Source organism: Lottia gigantea (genome assembly GCF_000327385.1).
Source record: "Lottia gigantea unplaced genomic scaffold LOTGIsca_211, whole genome shotgun sequence".
Classification (NCBI taxonomy): Eukaryota; Metazoa; Mollusca; class Gastropoda; family Lottiidae; genus Lottia; species Lottia gigantea.
The window spans coordinates 44,810-72,052 of NW_008708466.1; the positions used below are offsets into that span (position 1 = coordinate 44,810).

Below are 27,243 nucleotides of genomic sequence, written 5' to 3' on the forward strand. Positions count from 1 at the left end.
GATCAATGACCAGCTGGTAGAAAGGTTTCTCATGAACCTTAGTTGTAATTCTTGTAAAGATAACTGTTTCTTTCTTATTGATTTGTGAGTTAGTTCCGCCTTTTAGAAACTAGTTCAGATCTCTACAATCATGCACTGACTTGAATAACGCCCAGATAATAGACCTTTCTTACCTTCTTTAACAATTTGAAGATCTGAACCATTAAAAGAGACAGACTGTATGTCACCACGTTGTATATCACTGAAGTAGAGTCGGTTCCCTTTATAATCATAGGCTAATCCTATCACATTCTGCATGGTTTCATTGGTAATGGGTTTAAATGGTGGATTTTTACTGGGTATCCTGGACATAGAGACAGAGTCTATACCAGTTACTTTAGAAAACATCAAAAACTCTGTATAGGCTGAAATAGAAACAAAATAATCTTTAGTTAACATAAAGATATATAGTAGACAGTAATATAAACTGTTAATGATCTTTATGTTGTGAGTCTAATTGTCGTCTGCTTGACGATGAGATGTTGTGGTTTCCATTCCCATCAAGGTAAGACATTTCTAATGCCTCGGCCAGTGTTGACTTTCAAACCCTATTACTGATTGGTTAGAATTATTTAAATAGTAACCATAGCATATCAGACATAAATTGGATATGAGAAACTGGTTTGTATAAATTCCAATTGCCAATTTATATTACATTTTACATTTGAAAACTGTGAGCAAAAATATGTTGTTGGGGCAACAGCTATTTATGTGACTTCATAGAGTAAATCGAAAAAGATAATAATATTGAATTTTGTAAATATATCACAGCACCCACCTTCACAATCTCTACCATTTAGTTTTAATCTACCATAAGAACAGATACATGATGCATGTCCTGACCCTTGATATAAACATAACTCAGCACAATTATAACTGTTCTTTAAACAGATATTGTGACCTAAAACTAAATAAATATGAAATGAATGTAGTCTTACATCTTACTGTTCTACACCTTATTGGGTTAATGAAAATGGTCAACACCATACAGTGAGTACAGTTTGCCTGGAAAGGGCATCATCAGTGACCTTTAACATACACAGCCTGGCATGAAGCCTCAGTTTATTGTCACATCTGACTTTACTTGATGAAATGAAAAAAATTTGAAAATTTCACAACAGCAATATAATGCTGAGGTTCCAAATTTTGTTCAGATCGCGACCCCAGGGCTTGAAACTCTGAACCTAAGGACTTATTTTTTATATGAACAGTCATGACCATATATCAGTGCAATCCTGCCCATTTTTACCCTTTAAAAAACTTGCAAAACTTGTGGTGCACAGGTTGTAAGATTAAAGGTGTAGCAAGATGTTTAGATTCAATTGCAATTTCATTCTTCCAAAAATAAGATGGACTGAAGCAATATCGTGGCTTAACCACACTTAATATAAAAAAGATAATTTACTTCTCTGTCTATCAGCATCAAATATCTGTACATGTTTTAATTTATCTGTTAAGTTTTTACGAAGGTATTGTACATCTGTTGAAGTTAATGTTTTATTTGTTCTTTTAATTGATCCATTACCATCAGTTCTAAAAGAGATAAGATTTCATCAGTGAGTAGATATAGGCTGTAGTATAGTTAGATAGGTCTTTTGAATCTTTATATGACATCATTTGCTTGGTTTTGTTTTAGTATTTACAAGCTAAAAATTGAAAGCTTTTCAAGAACAAGGGCAATAACTCATACTAAATATTTTTTCGATTCTTCTGATTTTAAATAGGGTTTATCCTTGGGTGATTAAGAAGACTTATACCAAGTTTCGTCAAAATCTGTCAAGAATTGTCCCTTCTAGAATGTTTAAAAGCTAAAAATTGAAGCGTTTTCAAAAACAAAGGCAAGAACTTATACTAAATATTTTTTGATTTTTCTGATTTTCAATAGGGTTCATACTTGGTTGATAACAAACACTCACACCAAGTTTCATCAAAATCCATCAAGATTTGTGCCTTCTAGAGTGTTTACAAACTAAAAATTGAAGCGTTTTCAAAAACAAGGGCAATAAGTCATAAATTTTCTGATTTTCATAGAGTTCATTCTTGGGTGATAACAAACAGTCACACCAAGTTTCATCAAAATCTGTCAAGAATTGCATTTCATGTCTACATATAAAATGGAGAATAATATAAAGCAACTTACTTATCAGCCCAATATATATAGTCTTTAAATATTGTTAATGAGACACAGGCTGTTAGACCAGGAACCACATGGTTTACTTGTTCCTGAGTGTTAAAATCATAACTAACAATCTTATCTATTTTATCTGAATCTTCCTCACACCAATATAACATGTCTGTATCATAGTCAATAGTCAATCCTCGAGGCCGAACCATATTAGAATCAATCAAAGCTTTGAGATCAGAACCATCTAGCTTGGCCTGCATTATCACTGGATATTTACCTTGATCAATAAAATATAACATTCTGAAAAAAATAAAGACAAAGAAATATCAGTAAGTTTTTGAAAATATATGCTTAATCACATCAAGTCATTTGCGTTACATCACCAAACATCAGTTTTAGTCATTTTCAATGTCCCCGACACACATAAGCAGTGAAGAAGACTAACAACATGCTGTGTGCAATCAGGGAAATTTTGCCAGGAGAGCAGTGATATTCCACTATTTTTCAATTCAAACTATCAAGATGTCATTGTGTTCAGTCTGTAGCATAGGATACCTTTGTCCATTGTCCCATTTTTCACATCAGCCCCTTGACCTGTATCAATTACAGGGGGTAGCTGGGTTGACCCATTCTGAGATTGAATAATAAACCAGGTTAGCGAGCAAGTATCCAACTCACTGAGTCACAACTCCCCAGACTTAAGATAAGAAAGTGATCTCACCCGTTTCGAGGATGAACTACGATTGAGGTAGGATTATCCAGACCTTCATGTATCAATACATAACGATTACTACCATCTGTTTTAGCTACTTCCACTGTATTATGACTTCTGTCTGTCCAGTAGATATGATCTGAAATAATACAAATAATTATAAAGTCATATCACATGATAATCACATTGTGACCTTTCTGCATGATATGGTAATCATATTGTGACCTTTCTGCACGATGATATAATCATGATGTGGCCATTCCGCATAATATGATAATGATATTGTGACCTTTCTGCATGATGTGATAATCATACTGTGACCTTTCTGCATGATGTGATAATCATATTGTGACCTTTCTGCATGATGTGATAATCATATTGTGACCTTTCTGCATGATGTGATAATCATATTGTGACCTTTCTGTGATAATCATGATTATGATGTGGTCATTTGGTATTTTTAGATGGAGGTTATAATAATTACTATAATACTTTGTGTTTTAGTTTGAAATTTCAATTCAGATAAAAAGGGTAAATATATAAAACAAACTTACTAGCAACCCAATCTACAGCTAGACCTTCAATACTGTTTAATCCTTTATTTATAATTTCTTCTCTTTGTGTTAAATTACGTTTAATACGAGATATAGCTCTAGCATTCGAGTCCACCCAATAAATATAATCAGCCTCTGAAAATACAAGAAATTAATTCATATATCGAGTGATTTCTAGACTAAAATTATCAAAACATCAGGAATTCAGTGTTATACTAAAAGAGGAAGGAATAAAAAAAAATATGCACTGAGTAATGGGGATCACTAGAATGACAGGGTATTTTCCTTCACCATAAACACCTGCTTCTATTTACGACTGGGTTTGCCAACTTAGCAGAGATACAGTAGATAATGTTTCATGTAGACAATGGCGGTGCGAAGGTTGCACACTCAATTGTACCCCCTTTTTATTTTTAACAACTTTTTATAGGTTTTTTGCCCAAATAAATTCAATTTCTTCGAAAATTTCTTGGAAGAAACCTTTAAGATACCCCATGAGAGACTTGCCACTATGGCGCCTTCACATTTTTAATTCAGTTGAACAAGCAGAACAAATAAAGAGCCATCTAAATCAGTTTAAATGTAAAATTTTCTCTTTTGATCGACATTATCATAAAAATACCACAAGAACAAATGAAAGTATATAATATCTCTACCTGCGTGAAAGTCTATAGCAGATGCTAGAGATATTTTAGATATAGAAGCTAGGGCTACTTGAGATGGTGTCTCCAGAGTAAATCCTTGAATATCAGATTCTGTAGAATATAACATGAATGATGTGATGCCTGAAACACAGAAATACAACAAATTATCAGACTAAGTCACAGCTCTTTAATTTCATTTCATTTAAATGAAATAAAATGGAATGAGTTTCCTATCCTACCCAATAGGTTTCAGCACAATGTTGTTAGTAGATATATAGCATAAATTATTCTTACAACCTAGAATATTTGGTTATATCATTATGGTTCAGATTTGTATAAATATCTACAGATATGCCAAATTTTCTTTTGCCCAGGTTGCAATTCTTAAATATTAGTGATCCAAAAAATAGATAAAAAGTGACATTTTCGGCTTGCCCTAAACATGGTGAAATCACATCCATATAACAAATACGAGGAATAAAGTTAATGTAAGATATGAAAATATAAATAGAATAAACTTACCATGACAAGATGTCTGATCATCAGCTAATTTAAAACCAGCTGTACATTTACAGATTCTAGCAGTATGAGTTGGTAAACATAGCTGAGAACAACCACCATTATCTTTAGAACAACCATTAGATCCTGAAACACAATATTATCAACAGTGACAGGTTGTATCTCAGTCCGTTAGAGTGTTAGAATTTGAAGAATAATTGGAATGATGTAAGTAAAAACCAAATACTCAGATACAAAGTAAATCTTTTTATAATTCCTTCAAGTCATTCTGTTGTACAGTTGGTTAGAGCGTTGAACTTTCACATGATGTCATTTGCTTGCTTACATCAAACAAATGATGGTTGTTGGTTTCTTATCTTTGTCAGCATGTGAAAGTCTGGCGATGTAGAATAGGTCATTATTCTAGTCAACCCAGCTGTAAATGGACTGGTCAAAGACCAATTGGTACATAGGATTCCCTAAATTTCATATGGCTACATAAAAGTAAACTCAGTTGAATCAGGGAAAGATCACTAAAAATAAGTTTGGCCAAGGACAAGTTTGTAGAAAGATTCTCATGAGTCTAAGGCGAGATTAAAAAAAAAGCCTTCAATTTAATTAGGGCCGGATGATACACAGTCCTAGACCTAGATAAAAACCACTCACCATCCTTGCCACGTTCAGTGTTATATATCTGTATAGCTGAAATATCTGGTGTATTAGTTCTCATGACAACTTTCTTATAACTTTTATCTATCCTCATTATACTGTTGGCACTTTTATTCTTCTTATCAGAACTATACACATAGATCTCATCTTCAAATATCGTCATGGAAACCAGTAGATTATCATCAAAACTCACATTCAACTTTTCACACTGTCCTAGTAGTACATCTAACGGACATCTATGAATGGTGCTTTTTTCTTGGTTAATCCAGTAAAGTGCATGACTTCTAGTATCTACCGTGAGACCTACAAATAATAAAAAGTTCTAATTAATTGTGAAGTCCTATATATGTTGGTTTATAGATGGCATCTGCTTTCAGCGTACTGATATCACAAACTGAGTAGTTGTTAATAGTCGTTGCTCAGTGGCAGCACCTGTGGGGGTACAGCAATCGAACTTCCCCCCCCCCCTTCAAGAAAAAAAAAAGAAGAAGAAGAAGAAATTTCAAAATATTATGACTATGATACATTTCTACTCTACAATATGTGAATGCACCAAATCCATTATGTTTTCAAAACTTTTCTGCAAACCTTGAAGAACCCCATGAGAACCTGTATGTGAGGCTCGTGACTCTAGTGTTTGAAATCTCAACCCCAACAATTGTACCTCATTAAGTCAGTCTGTCTCCCTATTCGTACCTCCAGTTCCAGATCAGTTCTATTATATATATAAAATACTATTTATAATTTAATATGTAATAGTTAGTATTGAAATATGAAGGTGGTTATTTTACAGATACTTACTGGCTGGTTTAAAAGTATTATTAACTAAAACTCTCTGATCTGAACCATCCATATTAGCTTTGATTATTTTATGTTGAGATCCTCCAACATCAGACCAAAACATTAATCTGAAAAAAAAATCATGTTTTACCTTTCAGCAAAGCAGAGGATAATGAGGAAGGGCCGTTGTGTAAGTGTTCATAGAAGGTAACAGCTAATGAACGTTTCATATGAGGAAGTATATCAACCATTAGTGTGTAAGTATTTCATAATGAAAAGTATCAGGTGTCTAGAAGAGTAAGCATACCTTGCCTACTCTTTTTAGATTTTCTAGCCATCATCTTTAAAGAGCACAGTCTATAGCACACAGGTCCTTGGATTCTTGTATCATCTAAACAACTAAGCACTTTTTCTATATCAGCCCTCAATGTTCAAAGAGTTTTCTTACTTATCATTTCTACTCAAATATCTAAATTCTACTTACCCTTTTCCAGGATGAATGGCCAATGAATTCAACTGTTTTAAATTCTGTGAGATAATTTCAGTGCGGAAGGCGCCATTTAGTTTAGCCACAGAAATGGTGGAGGAATCTTTATCTTTGTTGTAGGATGAGAAATACATGTTTCTAGAAAGATAATCGATGGCAAATCCCTTTGGATTGGAGAGACCTGAATCTATCACAGTTTCTACTCCGGAACCATTAAGACTAGCACTGTTGATAACATTCCTGGCTTCGTCAGTCCAATATAAACGCTGTTCTTTAAGATCATAGTCTATAGCTGTAGCAGTGGAGGTAGAATTCTCTACAAAACGTACTGTTATAGATGGTATTACATTATAATTAGCATGTTGTAAATCTACTCCTCTAATTTCATTCTTTTTTACAAATATCAAGAATTTATTATCCTCTGAAAGAAAACAACCAATAATATTAAAGGGAGATGCACCAATTTTGGGGGGTTGATTTTGTCTTGAATATACGTAAAAAGTATTTGTTTCAAAATATCTCAAACTTTTTCCTATTTCTATAGATGTCTTTTCTATATATGTTTAGCTGTTTATCACTATTACTGATTGGCTTAGCTCAAAAAATTCCTCTTTCTGAGACTGGGGTACGGTACAATTAGTAACAAAAATGGCGCAACTTCATTAGCCCTATCAGATGCAGAAAGTAAGCTACATACAACCCCATTTCACTTCCTACTTTCTTGTACCTGATTGGGCTAATGAAGGAACATAATGCTGTGTACAATGAGGGAAATTTTACCAAGATAGCAGCATTAGCTTAGTCTTGTTTGATTTCCAACTGTCGAGAGATCTTTTACGTAAAGAGCCTGTAGGACACAGGGCCTCTCTAATTGGCTCATCTGAATGACTAGTGGCTTGGGTCATGTAAGCTCTACCCACCTGCATCAGATTCACTGACAGGAAGAAACTGGGTTGAAAAATTCAAAGTATTGAATAGGCAATGGACACTATTTTTACATATTTGACTAGCCTACAGAATCAAAGCTGTTGCCAAACAAATGAACATTTGAGCTGGTCAGCCAGTCATGTCTGGAAAATACAACATCCCTGAAATAGCTTCTTCAAACTTACCGTCACAAGAATGTTGATCAGCGTTTAACTTCATTCTATGAGGACACTGACAGTCTGCTGTCGTATTGCCAGTTTTATCAGGGAAACCAATCAAACAGAGATGTGAACAACCTCCATTTTGAATTTCACATGGATTGTAGGCTGAAACATAAAATATAGACTTTCATTCATTTTGTTTGACAATGATAATATTAACTATATTGGATTACCTAGCAAGGGTGTAGTAACTCTGGTTATGTTCAAAACAAAGCCAAGATTTAGCTATCTGTTTGAGAATATGTCTCTAAGGGTCATACAGTTACATTTGTAACATGGCATCCTTAACACGACCTCGAGAGTTTCTGACACAACTCTTCTACACATACAGAGTCCTTGTAACTCAGTGAGGTCTCCATACAGTATCAGGTGCAACTAGAGGAGGCCAAGTAGGAGTCAAATAAGAGTGGTGAGAGTGCCACAAGAGCTACCACGCCAATGGATCTCAATAACCCCCTAAGTCTGGAACAATCATGACAGATGTGGAAATGGAAACACAATATGGTTGCCTAGGTTACAGTATGAGGACAGCATTTGAGAGTGAAATGATGTAGTGTAGGATCCTTATTCTTATTTTATAATCTACTCCTAGTCCAAGTCCATCTATTAGACAATTATTTCTTTGTGTTTGATTATCAAGTCTACATTATTTGAGCTATTGAATGCAGGCATGATATTCAAGTCTATATCAGAATTGTAATTTTAACTATGAAATAAAAAAGCTGGACGTTCGATTTCTTTAAATTGAAGCCAACTCTCCTACGATTAGAGACTTTATCTCATGTTTTCATCACATCTACTCTCAACTTGATACAGTCTCTATAAGATGTAATAGCTGTAGCCTATAACCTTTATGAAATGTTAACTCACCATCAGGTTGTCTATTAGGGTGGAAGACCTGAACATCAAATGGTTGTGTAAATGTTTTCTGTATCTCTGTTACATCAGAACCATTAAATTTATTAGCCTACAATAATATAATATAGGTTTATATTTCAAATATTCATACCAGATCTACCATATTATAGAATAAGAAACAGGCCTCCTCATTTAATATCAATAATCAATATTCAGGTGGCTTGAGGGATGCTAAAAGCTCCATAAAAACAGGCAATGCCATGCAGTGTGTAATGATGGAAATTTTTTCAGGACATCAGCATTTAAATTAGCTTACTCTATTTCGATTTCCAACTGTCACAGGATCTTTATTGTGCATAGCATTGATTTAGTACAAAGTTTCTTGGTTAATTGTCCCATCTAAACAACTAGACACTTTTTCAATTCCAGCTCCTGATACCTATATCACTGACATAGTGAAACTGTTTGATGTTCTATGTATGAGGATAGTTAACCAGTATTCAGTATATAATAAATAATTGTATATACTAACCCTCAATACAGAATTAGTCCTCCAGTCAGTCCAATATACATAGTGTTCAAATACTGACACTGAGAATGGTTGAGCTAGATATTCATGACTTTTTAATATCAATCTGTGGTCCTTTCCTTCATATGTCATAGAATGCAGTGAATCAGATCTGAAATACAAACCAATGGCACAGCAATTAAATACTCTTGTCATCTTAACAAACTAACAGACAATTCATAATGAATTCTATAAGCCTAGACAAACAACATTCTGGATTTTTAAGTTGTTAAATCTTTGAAAGCAATCTTATTTGTACAATCTGTTGAAAAGAAATTGAGATTTTATTTTGGTTGTTTACCTCAGACCGTCCCATGTTTCTGGTTAAGAAAAAGAATTCAGTTTGAGTAACACCTCTGATTCGTGATCCAATTCTGATACCCAGGTCAGGTACATAGTTTCCTATATGTTGTTGTAATATCAATTGACTTAGGATTCAATATGATGCTGGTTTGTAGTTCAGATGGATAAAGTTTTTGATTCTTTGCCAAGCTACATTAAGTAAATGGTTGTCTTAGGTTCTAATCTCGGTCAGATTGTGAAAGTCTGGTGTTTTAGTTTTTGATTTTGGCCAAAGATCAGTTGATCCTCATCAACCTAGGTTATTATTGTAGTAAATGATAGTAAAAATTCTACTGTACTAACCTTGCATCAACCCAATAAATTCTGTTGACTTCATAATCTAATGTCATACCATTAGGCCAGCCTCCTAGATCAAAATTACTTCGAACATCAAATAATACTTTCCTACCCTTACCACTCATAGAACATGTCTCAATCCTAGGAAACCTTCCATCCCAATCACTCCAAAATAGAGCTCTGAAATTAACAAATTATATTAATTTATAATAATCTAATCTTTAGATCTAGATCATTAGGCCTGGCCTTTCTAGCCCTTTAAAATTTAACTACTATTAAAGAGGTTTTGTGTGTGTGTGTGTGTGTGTGTGTGTGTGTGTATCACAGACACTGATAGCATTGATTTGTACCATTCTGATATCCTAATAAAAAATGAAACCAAAATAAAAATTCAGACATCTGTGGTTCTTGCTGTTACCAATGTGATGTCATATACAGTTCAGTATTTCTATAATTGCAGGAATCACCAATATCTGAAGGAAAATTGGAATAATAAAAATCAATGCTATCAGTATGGAAGACATTCTAAACCCTGTTCCAACTTGTTTTAATAAATCAATAGTAACAGTTGGAAGTCTACAATCAAGCACCATCTATATATTAAACAGATCTACCTACCCATATCTAGGATCTAGTACTATAGCTCTAGGACTAGTCATGTTACCAGCTATCAGAGTACGTCTGTTGGTACCGTTAAACTCTGCCACCTCTATCTGATCTAGATTACTCTCTACCCAATATATCTTATTACTAATCCAATCTACTGCTAATCCTTCTGTTGTAGCTAATCCCACATTTACTATTGTCTTCAGATTCGTTAATGCTACAAAACAATGAGTAAATAATTACTGAAAGAATTTGACTACTCCTGTATACTACCTCTTAGGATGACCAAATAATCAAATTTTAAACTTGGCTAAAATGAGTCTTTGTTCATCAGTGGCCTTACCTGGTGTCATAACTACAACAGAATCCCTCTTTAATCAAACACATCCATAAAACTTACTATAATCCATAAAACTAAGTAATATTTCATTTAGCTAAGTAATTTTGAAACATGCTTAGAAGCGTTTTTAAATAATTATTTAGTTTCATGGATAAATCGTCTCATATAGAAATTCTATTCTATTAAGTCCAGCTGATGAATATATATACTTATTGACCAAGTTTAATGTCCATTCTAAGAGGTAGTATTCCTGTAATAGCCCAGCAACTCCATTGTAGATGATAGTGCTGGGTATAGCAATCATGATATAAGACATATTACAATATAACTGTATGTTGTATTGTGATGTAACAATTCAATGATATATACTGCCAGAATTAGTTAATCAGATACTAAATTATTACAAAATAAAAACACAATGTGGACTCTCTGGAAGTTTTTTACAAGTGAATATCAGTCACATACTTATATATTTGACAGCAATTAGGGGTTGTATTCATGTTGGATTATTTGCGATTGGGAATTTTTTGTTTCGGATTACTAAATTCCAATCAAAAACACCATGTGGACCCTCTGAAAGTTTTTTACAAGAGAATATCCAGTCACAAACTGATATTGTGTAACAGTGAAATAGTTTAGTTGGTAGTGAGATGAATTGTTGTTTGCTAGGTTATTGGGGTGAAATATTCAAGAAGTTTTTGTCTCAGAAAGGAATATGAGGTCATGCATATTATTAGTAGACACATATTACATTCTTCTTTTAAAATTTCAAACATTTCATTAGTTTCTAGAATATGTTATAAAGAAAAGTTGATCAAGATATCCATGCTGTTATTTAATACAGAATTTTCATAAACTCAAACCAAGATAGGCATGAGTTAGATTACTTATCTATATTCATTGAAATAATACAGACCTAATCTGTCCATTTCATATAATGGTCGTACTCCACAAGTGTGTTTATAGGTTTTCTATATTGAAGAATGTCATTTGACTTTTATTAATACTATTTTGTTAACGTTGTAACGTCACAAGTAATTGTTATCCATATAATTGTGTCCCACTTGAGAAAGATATTTTGTTAACTGTTGACAGTTCAGATAAAACACATAATTCATCATATTAATATAGATTAGACCTATGTTCATATACTCTTTTGTGGAATTCCCTTTGTAATGAGATATTTATAAACATATGATGACATCGGTCAACTTATAACTAACGCTTAATTTGTCTTCAAATCCATGGTTTAATACTTATATTTATATTCAATGTTTTGAATTGGATTGTAAAGAGGTTTTTTAGACTTTTACGTTTATTGAAGACACTGATAGCATCGATTTGCACCATTCCAATTTCCAATCAGATGTCTGTGATTCCTGCAATTCCACTAACACTAAGTATTTTATGACTTTTCTATGGCAAAGGCTTTTAAAAATTAATGCAGCGTTTATAAAATTGACGTCGTTCAGCATTTCTACAATTACAAGAACAACAGAATGATGTCTTACTGACAATATGACTAGTGTAAATTGATGTTGTCAGTGGTTTGTATACACATATTAAAATTAGAATCTGTTTTTAATATAGTGATAGTGTACTGGTACATGTAAAATATATCATGGTTGACCGCTTGAAACCTTGTATGATGTGAAATTACTTTTAGAGAAAAACGCAAAAAACTATTTGTATGCAGATTTTATCAAAATCTTTTCTGTTATTTTTTTACCGCTATATGTGGTTATCATTCTTTGAAAATATAAACCTTGTATAAAAGTATAAAAGTATTTCTGTATACATCTGCAGAAAAAGGAACATTGAACCTCGTATAATAATATATTTTACAAGGTTTTAAATCTGACTGTTTATATACTTGTTATTTAATTGGTGTTTTTTTGGTTTATTTACTATCAAGCTAGGAATATGAGGTTTTATCCACACTTTTACAAGCTTTTGAACAGTAACAAAAGTCAAAATGACCAAATCTGGCATATACGAGGTTTCAAGCGGTCACCCATGATATATTATATCTTGACCCAACACCTGTATATGACTGTTTAAAAAGGAATACAGAAACCATGATAATTTAGCTAAGCAAATAAACTTTAACAGTTCCTATAAATCATAACAATTGAGCAAATCTCTTTTCAATGAGTGTTTCTTGGTGATCTATTGTTGCAGTGGCGGCAGAAGAAAAATGGTTTGCACCCCCAATAGAACCACCACTTTATTTTAAACAAATATAAAAATATGATAATCATACGTTTTTGCCAAAAATATCTCATATTCTTCATGAATTCGCTATGATCCCTCCATAGAGTTGCCACATTTTGAATTCGGCCTTCACAGTTGTCCCCCCAGTACTTACATTTGTACTACCAATCTCTGACTGTTAGATCACCTAGCCTAATTGTAGACAAACATGATACGAATTCCTACTTGCTAAGAGGAAAACGTCAGTACCTAGCCTATATAAAGAGGCTGACATGACCTTTAATAATAACTCAAAATGCAACCAGAATCATTTTCAGTTTTAGCATTTTCATATCACATTATACCATGCAAATTATTGTCAAATTCTAGGCAATGTCATAGATCTCTTACAAAGTACAACAAGTCTATATTATAATAAAGATCATTACTCAATTCTCAAGTTATAGAAATCAAAACACAAAAGAACTCAAATTGCAAAATAACATGCTGAAACAAAAGAAAATAAACAAAATCTGAAAAGAAAAAGTCAAAATGCTTGAATGATTCTGTGTTCACACCATAACACATTCAGAAGATTATTGATAGTATTTGAAGTGAACACTTCAATGTGTTTGATACAATAATGTGAACACCATACATGTACAATTCTATCAAGCAACAAAATAAAGGAGGTACCTTTAGGGGGTACAGTTAACTCAGATACTGAAAAAAATGGGACAAAAATAAAAAAAAATATAATCACAGATCAGATCGTTAGTACTTGGTTTATTTAATCTACCGGTAGTACTTTACAAAATTTGAATAAAAAATTGAAAATAATTCAGGAGGCAAAAAAAAAATACAAAAATACAACAATTCTAAATTACTAACATTTGACAATTTAGTAGGAAAAATGAAAATGTCTACACAACAGACCATAAAGAGATTGTAAAAAGATTTTCAAATCATTTTATGTGTATAAAAGACACTGATAGCATCCATTTATACCATTACAATTTTCAATTAGACATCTGTGGTTCCTGGTTTGATCAAGTCTTAAACTCAGTGCTTTATTAAATCAAACATGTTCTTATATATTATTAGCAGTTTGTGCGAAAACACCTAGTTTAAGTTGAATTACAAGAACCTTTGACATGTGACTGAAAATTGGAATGGTACAAATTGATGTTATCAGTGTTCCAGATAGACATAAAAATTTAGAAAACCTCTTTACAATCTCTTTAAGAAAGAAATATCAGGATTATGTTTTATCTGTTGAACCCTTCCTTTCCTTTCAATCAATATTTGATGAACAGAATTCTGCCTCAATAAAAATATAAACAATCCACAGAGCGAGTACAAAATAATGAAACTTACTGTTTTGAATCATTTTTCCTCTAAATATTTTATCTTCTATTACGTCTGTCCAGAATATATATTGTTTTTTATAGTGGTAATCTAACGCTATAGTATTACGTAACCCAGCAACCAAGGAAACGTAACTCTTCTCTCCTAGATCAACTCGTCTCATTTCATGTCGGTTGGAATAAATCAGATGAACTGGTTGAACTGCAATCAGATTGAAATGAAAATTATTATTATTGTTAATGTAAGAAAATATTTGTGGTCTGATTCCCATTGGTCTGGATAATCTTACCATTTGATTCTAGACTATAGTGTATTGTTGCTGTTGCCTATTTGAAGATTTATGACATAAAAAACTAAAAAAAATTAGTTCATTTTGTTGAGACTTTCCAGTTTCAAACAGTAGTTCAGTTAATGCCGAGCTTTTTACAAGTCAGTCAACTTAGCTCTTGATATGGTAAATAAGTCTGACACGTTTCAACCACTCTTTTTACAAGGCGGTCAACTATGTCCCTAATCTGAATCTGGTAACTAAGTCAGACATGTTTTAACCACTACAATAACACGGAGGTCATCTATGTTGGTTTTCATCTGGTAACTTGTTTTGTACTTACCATTAGGTTTACAGCTAAAACCATCTAACTGTAATGTATAGGTATCTTTACATAGACATCTATAACCATCTGGTTTACTGATATCAGCTACACATAGCTGACTACAAATACCCCATTGTGAACATACATCAGTTTCTATAATATATCATTTATATCAAATATTAGTCCTATTATGGTGATAAAGGTTAAGGCAGACACTAAATACATCTTACTTCGAATAAAATTTGAATCAACAACTAGTCGTTGGGATGTTCAATAAACTAAGGTTCCTAGTCTTACGGTCTGTAAACTTTCTCCATCCCTGGACAAGTGGATTGTTAAGTTTAAAGTTAGACTGATTGTCACTATGTTTGAAATATAATGCACACCAGGGCTGTTGAGTGTTGTATTTGCCAGTCATGTCTGATTGAAGCTCAAAAATGACTGGTTGCATTTTGATCCATAGGACATTTACCTGGTATATACCTATAGAGTACCATATTTTTTGCATACATTCTGATGAAAAGTAGGAAAAGATCTTTGTTTACGTGTTAAAATTTCTGGTTGGGGATTTCTAAAATCAACATCCCTGATACACACCTCTATTGTCTGAGCAAAGTAAAAAAGTTTTTCTGTATTTTTTAAGAAAATGGGAATATCAGCCTAAATATAGTACTGTTGGTCTAAGAATTTTGTTGCATTGCTAAAAAATAAGATTTAATTGAAAAGAAAAACATTTCTCTTCAATTTCTGCTGAAAATTTTGAAGACATATTGTGTGCTTATGTTTATATTTTTATTACCTCAGAGACATTTTAAGACTAACAGTACTATTTTGAGGCTGCTATTCCAATTCTCATTAAAATAATAGATAAAAATTAAAAAAAACCCCTTTACTTTACTCAGACAATAAAAACTAGTGTGATATACAAGAAGATCTTAGTTTGATGATACAATTTATTGAATTGCTGACAGTTATTATATAGTCACACGCCTCCTTCACCCTAAATATATCATGAAAAAATCTTGGTTTATACTAACTTTGACATGTTTTATTATCTGAACCAATATGTTGATTTTCAGGACAGGAACAAACATAGCGGTAAAAATCACCAGGTGGAGCTGGAGCAGAATGACAAAAATGGCTACATTCATGGTCCTGACAAACTTTTACAGCTGGAAATTAAAAAAATATTCCAGTCAAATATTTCACCATTCTTTTCAAAACTAGAGAGTGTTAGTATTTGACATCACTCAACTTTCAAGTTTCTTAATTCCAATCTTCAATGATTTTGTTGATAGGTTAATGTACACGTACATGTTCTTACCTCAGTCAACATCCCCCTCACTCCCCAACATCCCCCTCACTCACCAACATCCTTCTCACTCCCCAACATCCTTCACACTCTCCAACATCCTTCTCACTCCCCAACATCCCCCTCACACCCCAACATCTTTCTCACTCCCCAACATCCTTCTCACTCTCCAACATCCTTCACACTCTCCAACATCCTTTTCACTCTCCAACATCCTTCTCACTCCCCAACATCCCCTTTACTCCCCAACATCCTTCTCACTCCCCAATATCCCCCTCACTCCCCAACATCCTTCTCACTTCCCAACATCCCCCTCACTCCCCAACATCCTTCTCACTCCCCAACATCCTTCTCACTCCCCAACATCCTTCTCACTCTCCAACATCCTTCTCACTCCCCATGGTAGAGGAAATACTTACAACACAATGATCTTGGTTCATCTGAGTGATCATCACAGTCTAAAACACCATCACAATATTTGACTGGTGATAAACAAACTTCCTTCTGTTTTACCACACATTTAAAATTAGGATAGCTACACTCCAACGCTGTAAATAAACAAATTATAAATTACATAAACAAATAATAAACAAACAAAATATAAACAAACAAAATAATAAATAAACAAATGATAAATAAACAAATTATAAACAAACAAAATATAAATAAACAAAATAATAAATATACAAATGATAAATAAACAAATAATAAACAAACAAAATATAAATAAACAAAATAATAAATATACAAATGATAAATAAACAAATAATAAATAAACAAATAATAAATAAACAAATAATAAAAAAATAAATCATAAATAAACAAATCATAACAATAAATAAACAAGTTATAAATGGTACTTCATGAAAAATCCCTCAATAAAAAGTTGTTTATTATTGGTCACCCGATATATAGACCTTCCTGATAGTGGCACATCACCATCATTGAAATTTTGGACTCACCACATTGAGAGACATGTTCATCAGACCCGTCACCACAATCTTCATCTCCGTCACATTTCCACGCTCCTGGTATACACTGGTTAGTACTGTTACATTTAAACTCTGTAGAATAACATGATCTAGTTTGACCTGTAATAAACACAAAAATAGAAATTACAAGGATAACAACTTAGGTTCACAGTTAAGGATCCTTTCTACCAGATGGTCCTTGTCCAAACCTCTTTGCATTGATCATTCCCGCATTATCCATACCCATTTACAGCTAGGTCGACTGGAATAATCAGTGAAGATGACTTATTTAACAACCCACAACCGCCATTTGTAACTAAACATTAAAAATAAAAACAAAAGTTTGGTTTTAATTAAGCTGTCACTGACCATGTTTTTTTTTTCAAATTTCAATTGTAGGAAAATTGAAAAATAAAAAACTTACCACACATGTCTTTATCTTCATCACTTTGATCAGAACAATCAAAATCACCATCACATTTCCAGACCTGGATGATACATTCACCATTTTTACACTGGTATTCCTTATCATGACATATTTTCTTATCTAAATAAAGTTTAAATTGTTATTAAAAACATCAAACATTAATATACTATCTAAACCTTGCAAGACAGGTTGTATTAAGGTGGAAATAGACGATGTATGGTGTTGGGTGTGGAATTATTGATACAGTAGAAAATAGAACAAGTGAACACACAAGGTATAGGTCCAGACATGATTCTACTGTATTGTAAATTTAGTACCAGACACCATACATTGTCTTTTTCCACCATTGTCAGTTGGGCATCAACGTCCTAGGAAATCCATTTGACCAAGGGTAGAGAGGTGCGCAAAATGGACCGTACATCGTCTTAGTTTTCTGGAATTCCTTATGTTTTTAGACATTATTAAAAGATACAAAATATTCATATACTACCAACTGGCTAGTCTGAGACAGCCTTACTTTTACTGCGTTTGTTTTGGTAGCATATCAGGGTTGTCAAAATAAAGTTTTGTTTTACTACCTTCTTTTATCTTTCATACAGGCAATGTTATGCAGTTTGCAATGAGGGAAATTAAGCCAGGACAGTCTGCTCTCTTATTATACCAACTCTTACATGTACAGCACAAGACCTTGGTTTATTGTTCCATCTCTTTGCAAATTTACAATAGTGATGTCAAAATATTCAAATAAAGTGACTACAGATACCTGACTGCAAATTGATACTATTAGTGTTCATGATACACGAAAATCTCTTTTCAATCTCAAATTAACTTACTACATTGTTCTTCATCAGAACCATCTTTACACTGTCTGATACCATCACATACAAAATGTTTCTTAATACATGTAATTTTATCAGCACAACTAAATTCTTTCAATGGATCACACCAGTTAGTACAATCAAGCTGAAAATTAATGTAATGTTTCAATAATTTCTCTTTTTTTAAAACTTGTATTGTAGTATGGGCTAATGGTAACTGGTGACACTGTGCAGTGTGCAATAAGGGAAATTTTGCCAGGACAGTGGTATTAACATATAACCTACTCTTTTAGATTTTCAACTGTCTTGATGCAACTTGTTGGATCCACTATAGTGAGCCATGTAAATGAAAGTAGAGGCGCTGCTAGTGATGAATGAGTTAAAGGGACAGATGCACCACTTTTGGGGGTTAATTTTAAACTTGAATATAATGTAAATAGTCTTCAAAATTAATAAAAATGAATGAAAATCGTATAATTCCTTTAAAAAACCTTCAAACTAAGGATTTTACTCACTATTTCCATATATATCTTTTCTATATATCACAGTGTATCTTAAAATGACCCTGTCGTCACTTTAACATTCAAACGAGGATAATTCTGAATACACAGGGATTTGAAGGCTCAAATTTTGACTGTGGACAGTGAGTGTAAACACTATTATTGATTGGCTTAGCTCAAACAATTCCCGTTTCTGAGACTAAGGTCTGATTGGTAAAAAAAAAATGGCACATCCGTCCCTTTAAAGGATTTTTTCAAAACATATGGAAAGGCTTTATATCCCTTAAATACTTGGAAGGGTTAAAGGATTATGTCCCTTAGAAAGGCTCTACATACCTCATCTGAATGGTCAGGGCAGTCATATTCATTATCACATCTATACATATAGGGTATACAGTGTCCATACGCACATTGAAACTGATCAGCTACACACTTGGCAGTATCTAAATAAAATATATATAATACACTATCATACATTAACTAGTCATTTTTAAAATACTACAGATAAACCTTTCAAAAGAAATGACCATTTTATATATAAAATAACAACTTAGGTACATGATGATCCTTTTAAACAGCTGGTAAAATGTTATAATTAGAATTTGTTGTAAGAATGGAATGTTAGATTGAGAAAATAATACATTCTCATACCACATTTAGCAGCGTCTTCATCAGAACCATCAACACAATCAGCCTCTTTATCACAAACCCAAGCAGACGGTATACATCTATTACTGGTAGTACCACATGATGTATAGTTGGCTTGACAATCTCGACTTTTACCTACAAAATTCAATGCCATTAAGTGTGCAATGACAGTAATTTTGCCAGTCCAGTAGCATAAACCTATTACATTTCCAACTGTGAAGGGATATTCAACACAAGATATCATGGTGTCTGCTTGATGCCAACTTGATTTTTCCCTCCAGGCATATTATTTAAGAAATTTACCAATAATCTTTACTAGTTTTGATAGAATTTTAACATTTTGTCCTTTAAGTTGTAAAACCGTTTGAACACTGAGTATGAATAAAATAATATTTCATATCAACTAATAGTATATGACAAAAAGTGGATGATTTTAAAGGGACAGATGCACCATTTTGGAGGTTGATTTTAGTCTTGAAAATATGTAAATAGTCTTAAGAAGTACTAGAAATGTACTAAGATCTTTATATGTCTTTTCTATCACAGAGTATTTTAAATTGACAAGTCGTCATTTTAACAGTCAAACGCAGATAAATCTTGACACACATGGATTTGAAGGCTTAAATATTTCCTGTTTCAGAGACTAAAGTATGATTGGTCAAAAAGAATGGCGCATCTGTCCCTTAAATATTAAGTGATGTAATTTGGTAATGGAGGCTTCACTGGCTGCTGGGGTAGGTCTATATATCATGTATATAACAGATATGGTGCTGAAAGGATTAAAGATTTTACTCACTCCCACAGCCTTCTTCATCTTCACCATTAGGACAATCTATTTCACCATCACAACGGAGTTGCTCTTCTTTTAGACATGGCTTGTTCTCACTCTTTTGACATTGAAAAGTTTCACATGGCACATCTACTGAAACAATACGAAATAAAATGCCTTATTTTTTTTTTCATCCACAGTATAGAATTGTACAGAATATATTTTTGGAAGGTTAAAAGGCTTATAGAGAGGTTTTCTAGCTTTTTTGATACACATCAAGGCCATTTATGGCTTCTTTTTACAACTTTCTGTCAGATGTCTGTGATTCTTGTAATTATAGAAATGGTTATTAATAACTGTTATTACCAGCCTTTGTTATAGTGACATCATAAAACCATCAGTTTTATTGAAATTGTAAGAATCACAGACATCATTGGAATAGTGCAAATTGATGCTATTAGTGTCCCTGATACACATAACAAGTTATATAACTGATGTTGCATCTTCTCTAAACCAGAAGTTTTAAGCTGCTGAATAAATGATGTAATATAAAACAGATTGAGAAATATATTAAAATAAATCATACCACAAGTTCCTCCATCACTATGATCTTCATCTGACCCATCTAAACAATCTCTTTCACCATCACACTTCCACAGAATATTGATACAACTTTCATCTTTACATGTGAACTCTCTATCTTTATTACATGGGGCTGGTGGCTTATAGTTTGGATTGGCTACAACAATAATAAATCAATGATAAATACTGTGCAATGAGGGAAATTTTTTCAAAACTCTTCCATTTAATCACCTACGCTCATCAGTGATTAAACGGAAGATGTTATGGGAAACCTCTGGTGATATATTTCAACAGAAGATATTCATTACGAGGCTATCGGTGGTTGTGGGTTTTAAACTTGGTTGTTGTACCTGGGACAGTGAATAAATCATCTTACGTCATTTTTCCCAGTTGACTCAGCTATAAATGGGTATGGATAATCCGGGAAAGATCAATGCCAAGAGGTTTGACCAAGAGCCAGCTGGTAGAAAGCAACCTAAGTTGTTATCCTTGTAAAAAATAGTCGTTTCTTTCTTACGAGGTCTGTCCATACTAGGCCTACTGGCAAAAGTATAAGGTTAACATCTGAAATGAGGCAGCCAATAAACGGAATAGGAAAAATTGAAAAATAATGTTTGTACCTTTACATGTTTTTTTGTCTGATTGAAGTAATCTGTCATCTGAACAGATACAAACAGAACCTGAAGGTACAGTCACACAGATATCTGTACATCCTCCATTATTAACAGCACAGTCTTTCTCTCCTGTAAATAATAACAGAATGTTTAATAGTTTATCTACACCTTGAAACAAAACTCAAAATTTCATATCCACCTAGCAACCTCCTCTAGAGTGTCTACAATACCAATATGATGATTTTAGTAGAGTTTGGCACCTAATTGGACTAATGAAAACATGTAATACCATGCAGTGTGCAACAAGGTAATTTTCATCAGGACAGGGGCATTAACTTACTCTTTTTTCTTCTTCATGTTCACAGCCTTTAACAAACAGGGCCTCGTGTATAATATGTTTTATACATAGAGTCTGTTTTAATATTGATCTACCAACATTGTAATACATTCTCTCACTAGAGCCCCTTGATCTTCTCCACAACATACCTTCTTGAGAGGGGAAAATGCCTGTAGATGTGGGTGTTATATGTAATAAAAACCCTGGATCATGTTTTATGCTATACATACCTTGTATAACTTGTTGTTGAGGATTATAGAGTTGTAAATCAAACAATGGATTACTATCATTACGTATTACTACAGTGTCTTTTGTTACCATATTGAATCTTTTAACTTGACCAGATAATGACTCAGTGAAAAACACATAGTTTTCAAATACTGCTATACCATACGGATGGTTCAAATGTTTGAACGAAACTATCACCTACAAGAAAACGAAATAAAATGGAGTTTTACGTCTACTTTACTTTTCTTAAAGTGCAGTGACAAAATGATTAGTTTCAGTTGATTTACAAGAACCACAGACGTCTGACTGAAAATTAGAATGGTGCAAATTTCATCAGTGTCCTTGATACACATAAAAAATTGAGAAAACCTTTGTACATGATATACTGAGTCAAGGGCAATAACTCTAACACATCTGTCTCATATATTGTGATCCCAGAACCTCGGCTCCCCTTTTGGGTTTTTACAGAGCACAAGTAGTGGTGGGGGTGGGGGGATGGAGAGGGTCAGGGCCTGCCTCTGGAATTTTTTATAATCTAGGAAGATGGAGAATGTGGAAATGAATAAATTTTTTTTATTTTTTTGACACCATGTCCCCCTTCCCTAACCCTCCAAATACCCCTATTAGATTTAGCAACTAATTTGAGAAGACATTAACTTACAGTTCTAGTAGTGGGGTCACCATTAGTTGAGATTTTCTCTATTCTATCATAGTAAGCATCAGTCCAATATATCATCTGTGTTGTATAATCTAATGTTAAACTATTCGGCCATTGTATATTCGTTTCTACCAATGTCTGATTGTTTTGACCATTCATTTCAGCCTTCACGATTCTAGATTTGATATTTTCTGATGGTTTTAACACCCAATCAGTCCAATACATATACCTGTAAATATTAACAATAACAATACATATACCTGTAAATATTAACAATAACAATAACAATACATATACCTGTAAATATTAACAATAACAATACATATACCTGTAAATATTAACAATAACAATAACAATACATATACCTGTAAATATTAACAATAACAATACATATACCTGTAAATATTAACAATAACAATACATATACCTGTAAATATTAACAATAACAATACATATACCTGTAAATATTAACAATAACAATACATATTAACAATAACAATACATATACCTGTAAATATTAACATTAACATCTCATAGTGGAGTAATCTATCAAGAATCTCGGTTTCTTCAAATGTTTCATGTTGTTGTAGTCATAGGAATGAAATGAAATACAGTTTGACCCCAAACTCGGCTTGATGATGGGCAATGCCATGCAATAAGCAACGAGGAAAACTTTGCAACAACAACAGCAACAGCCTACTCTGTTTTTTTATTTCCGACAGTCCCAACCATCACTAAAACCATGTTGAAAAACTCTGAAGTATCATCTTGATCTTCAGTAAGCGTCCAGATCAATGGTCTATCGTGCCCATTTCAAACATTAAGCCAATTTCTTGCGTAAACATTTGGCCAGCACTCAGCACAAAAAAGTACCCCAAATGTAAGAAGTTAGAAAAATCTTACCCCTTATTAGCATCAAGAACAATAGCTTTAGGATGATTCAAGTTTCTGATAACTGTATAACGTTTAGTGGTATCAGTCAGTCGAACTATATTAATAGTTTTATGGCCATCATCAGTCCAATATAAATTACGTCCAATCCAATCAATAGCTAGACCTTCCGAACTTGTTACACCTGTAATAAATGGTTCAAGGAATTTTCACAATATCTCCTTTAATCTTTTACATCTTACTTCTCTACAGCTGTTATCGGGACTAATCAGGACAGACAATACCATGCAGTGTGCATTGAGGGAAATATTTTCCAGGACAGCAACATTAGGCTTCTATTTTATGATTTACAACAGTCAAGGCATCTTTAAGATGTACAGTCTGAAGTACATAGGGCCGAGGTTTACTTGTCCCATCTGACTAGACGCTTTTTCCATGTCAGCACCCCTACCTATATCACAGAGTGACAGGGAGAAACCAGATTGAAAAATCAATGGTGGGATTGAAAGTAATTCAATCAATTCAACACTGCAATCTGTACTATATGGGGTATTCAGTAATAGGGGGGTTATGAGTTATGGGCCATGGAGTATGATTTTAAAATTTACCTGTATCCAGAAATTTCTCAGGTTCAGCATCAGTAGTGAAAGCTTTTCTACGTCCGATATGTAACAAACTAACATCAGAGTAATAGATATAACTTGTTTTATTATCATAAGCTATAGCCATTGGTCGGTTCAAGTTGATGATAGGTTCAATAACTTGTTTTGATTTCTCATCATCTTTCGATATACCCTGGATATTACCTTGTTGAGCGTTCGCATACAGAAGAAAGATTGAATCTTTGTTTTCTGAAAATCAAAATTCTTGTTTGAGTATTGATTAATACTGTATATTTGCAAGCATTTTTTACATTTAAAAGGGTTTGTCAAACAGTAAGGGTGTATTATAAATTATTACAAAATTTTGGGTCAGCCATTTTGTAATTAACTACTGATTGTTGAAAGCGGTAAAATGGAAGACCCCCAATTCCCAAATGACAGTCCTGTCACTGTCACAGTATTGGGGATACAATGGGGAACAACTGTAGAGGCTGAATTCAAAATGCAGAAATTCTCTGGAGGCCTCTTGTCACCAACATCTCATGAAGGGAGATGGTTTCACCTAAGTAACTTTTCAAAACTAGAATTGATTTGGTGCATTCGGACACATATTTTGGGGCAAAAATATAATATAAATTTCCTACGTTTTAATTTGTTTGTGGCTGAAAACCAACTGTGTCCACGAGTATTATTTGAAAAATGCAGGACTGCTATTTAAGTATATTTTTGAAAATGATTTTCTATTTTTCAATTTTGAATTGCAGTATATATATATATATATATATAGTGAAAATAGAAAAGTTAACTAACTTCGACAATTATTTCCATTCACAAGAGTGTAACCTGATCTACACATACAACTAGCTTGAACATTCTGGTTGTCAGTGTGTGGTACTGGTACACAAATATGATCACATTTCTTCTTTCCACAAACATTTTCACTCACTGTAATATATTAATATAAAATATCAGTATATAGTTGCCTGTTTTATTACACATAAAAAAGCCTGCCAAACCTTATATCTGAATATAAATTGTTAACAGCTTACTGCTATTATAACAATATAAAATATCTTGTTTATAGTTTCACGAACAGCAGCATGAACATAATTTAACTTAAAATATATAGTGTAATAAACTGTTCATTTACATGTATAGTGTGTAGCTTTTAACCCTACTTAGAGCTTACCAAACAAAATATCTGAACAATATAAAAATTGTCGACAGCTCACTGCCATGTTTGACTTCTCGTGTGTAGTTTTCTATTTTTTGTACCTTGTTTACCACTACATATACATACCTTGAGGTTGTTTTACTGGATGTATAATATGTATATCATTAGGTTTACCACTATATATACATACCTTGAGGTTGTTTAACTGGATGTATAATATGTATATCATTAGGTTTACCACTATATATACATACCTTGAGGTTGTTTTACTGGATGTATAATATGTATATCACTAGGTTTACCACTATATATACATACCTTGAGGTTGTTTTACTGGATGTATAATACGTATATCACTAGGTTTACCACTATATATACATACCTTGAGGTTGTTTTACTGGATGTATAATACGTATATCACTAGGTTTACCACTATATATACATACCTTGAGGTTGTTTTACTGGATGTATAATATGTATATCACTAGGTTTACCACTATATATACATACCTTGAGGTTGTTTTACTGGATGTATAATATGTATATCACTAGGTTTACCACTATATATACATACCTTGAGGTTGTTTTACTGGATGTATAATATGTATATCACTAGGTTTACCACTATATATACATACCTTGAGGTTGTTTTACTGGATGTATAATATGTATATCACTAGGTTTACCACTATATATACATATCTTGAGGTTGTTTTACTGGATGTATAATATGTATATCACTAGGTTTACCACTATATATACATACCTTGAGGTTGTTTTACTGGATGTATAATATGTATATCATTAGGTTTACCACTATATATACATACCTTGAGGTTGTTTTACTGGATGTATAATATGTATATCACTAGGTTTACCACTATATATACATACCTTGAGGTTGTTTTACTGGATGTATAATATGTATATCACTAGGTTTACCACTATATATACATACCTTGTGGTTGTTTTACTGGATGTATAATATGTATATCACTAGGTTTGGTTAACGTCTGTCTATTTATAACAGTCATATTATTTTGTTGAAATCTATGAACTCTAACTATACTGTTATTATGATGATTGGACACATACAGATAGTTCTCAAATAATGTTAAACCAAATACATGATCAACCTGCAAATACACATACACAATTATAAGTTGTATAACACAATAACCAAGAACCTTAAACATACAGTTCTAGCAGGTGCTGCTAGTAAATTCGGGGAATACCCACTCTTCCAGCACACCTAATACCACTCTGCAATTGAGAATCCCAGCTAATACTTTGTTTGGATTATTCATTACATGTACCAATAGGCTGTTGGCTCTGCTCTGCTGGCTCTCCTCTTGACTCTGATGGCTCAACTCTGCTCTGCTGACTCTGCTCTGATGTCAAGATTGTCCCTGAGTTCCTCCTCCGGAGCACACATATTCAATTACTTTTTAAACGATTTGATTCTAAGAATGAAACTTAATACAATAAACTATAGACTATAAAAGGAGCTTACATTTTCACCAATAGCAATAACTCGTCTGTTGTGACCATCATAATCTACTCGTTCAACATAATCTAGGAAAGAATCAGCCCAATAGACATGTTTATTAACATAATCTAGAGCCAAGCCATTGGGATGAACTATCTTTTTAATCACCAGCTTATGTCTATCACTCCCATCCATATTGGTTCTTTCTATTTTGGCCTCCATTGACCAATCAGCAAAGAATAAAAATCTGAAATAAAGTAACACACTTATATTGTATATTTTTGTGTATAGTGCTCAGTTTTTATCCCTAATAAAGGCTGCCCCAACTTCATCATATCTAATTGACTACTGGTAATGTTTTGAATACACAATCCTCATCAGGACAGCTAGTTATAGAAATGG

General features: G+C 33.0%; 2 protein-coding genes across 2 annotated transcripts in view; both read right to left on the reverse strand.

The window, feature by feature from the left end:
- The window catches only part of LOTGIDRAFT_143634 (hypothetical protein), a gene marked incomplete at both ends in the record, with an annotated part of 36,834 nt that extends 36,396 nt beyond the window's left edge, over window positions 1–438 (reverse strand). The window contains one exon of the mRNA XM_009054291.1: window positions 174–438. Coding sequence (XP_009052539.1) covers window positions 174–438 — 265 coding nt within the window. The remainder of the gene's footprint in view (window positions 1–173) is intronic.
- Window positions 175–27,090, reverse strand: LOTGIDRAFT_51280 (hypothetical protein; the record flags this gene model as incomplete). The annotated part of the gene is made up of 35 exons (XM_009054292.1): window positions 175–404; window positions 818–940; window positions 1,445–1,572; window positions 2,180–2,464; window positions 2,886–3,015; window positions 3,431–3,565; window positions 4,087–4,215; window positions 4,597–4,719; window positions 5,239–5,544; window positions 6,043–6,149; window positions 6,506–6,929; window positions 7,621–7,761; window positions 8,527–8,623; window positions 9,047–9,194; window positions 9,728–9,901; window positions 10,340–10,544; window positions 14,238–14,420; window positions 14,825–14,974; window positions 15,859–15,993; window positions 16,553–16,681; window positions 17,099–17,224; window positions 17,532–17,651; window positions 18,365–18,494; window positions 19,186–19,292; window positions 19,501–19,632; window positions 20,294–20,416; window positions 20,871–21,005; window positions 21,469–21,591; window positions 22,030–22,225; window positions 22,689–22,914; window positions 23,589–23,760; window positions 24,185–24,427; window positions 24,989–25,123; window positions 26,311–26,488; window positions 26,866–27,090. Coding segments are annotated over 35 exons (5,853 nt in total), but the record flags the coding sequence as incomplete, so codon positions are not given.
- Window positions 27,091–27,243: the final 153 nt, after the last annotated feature.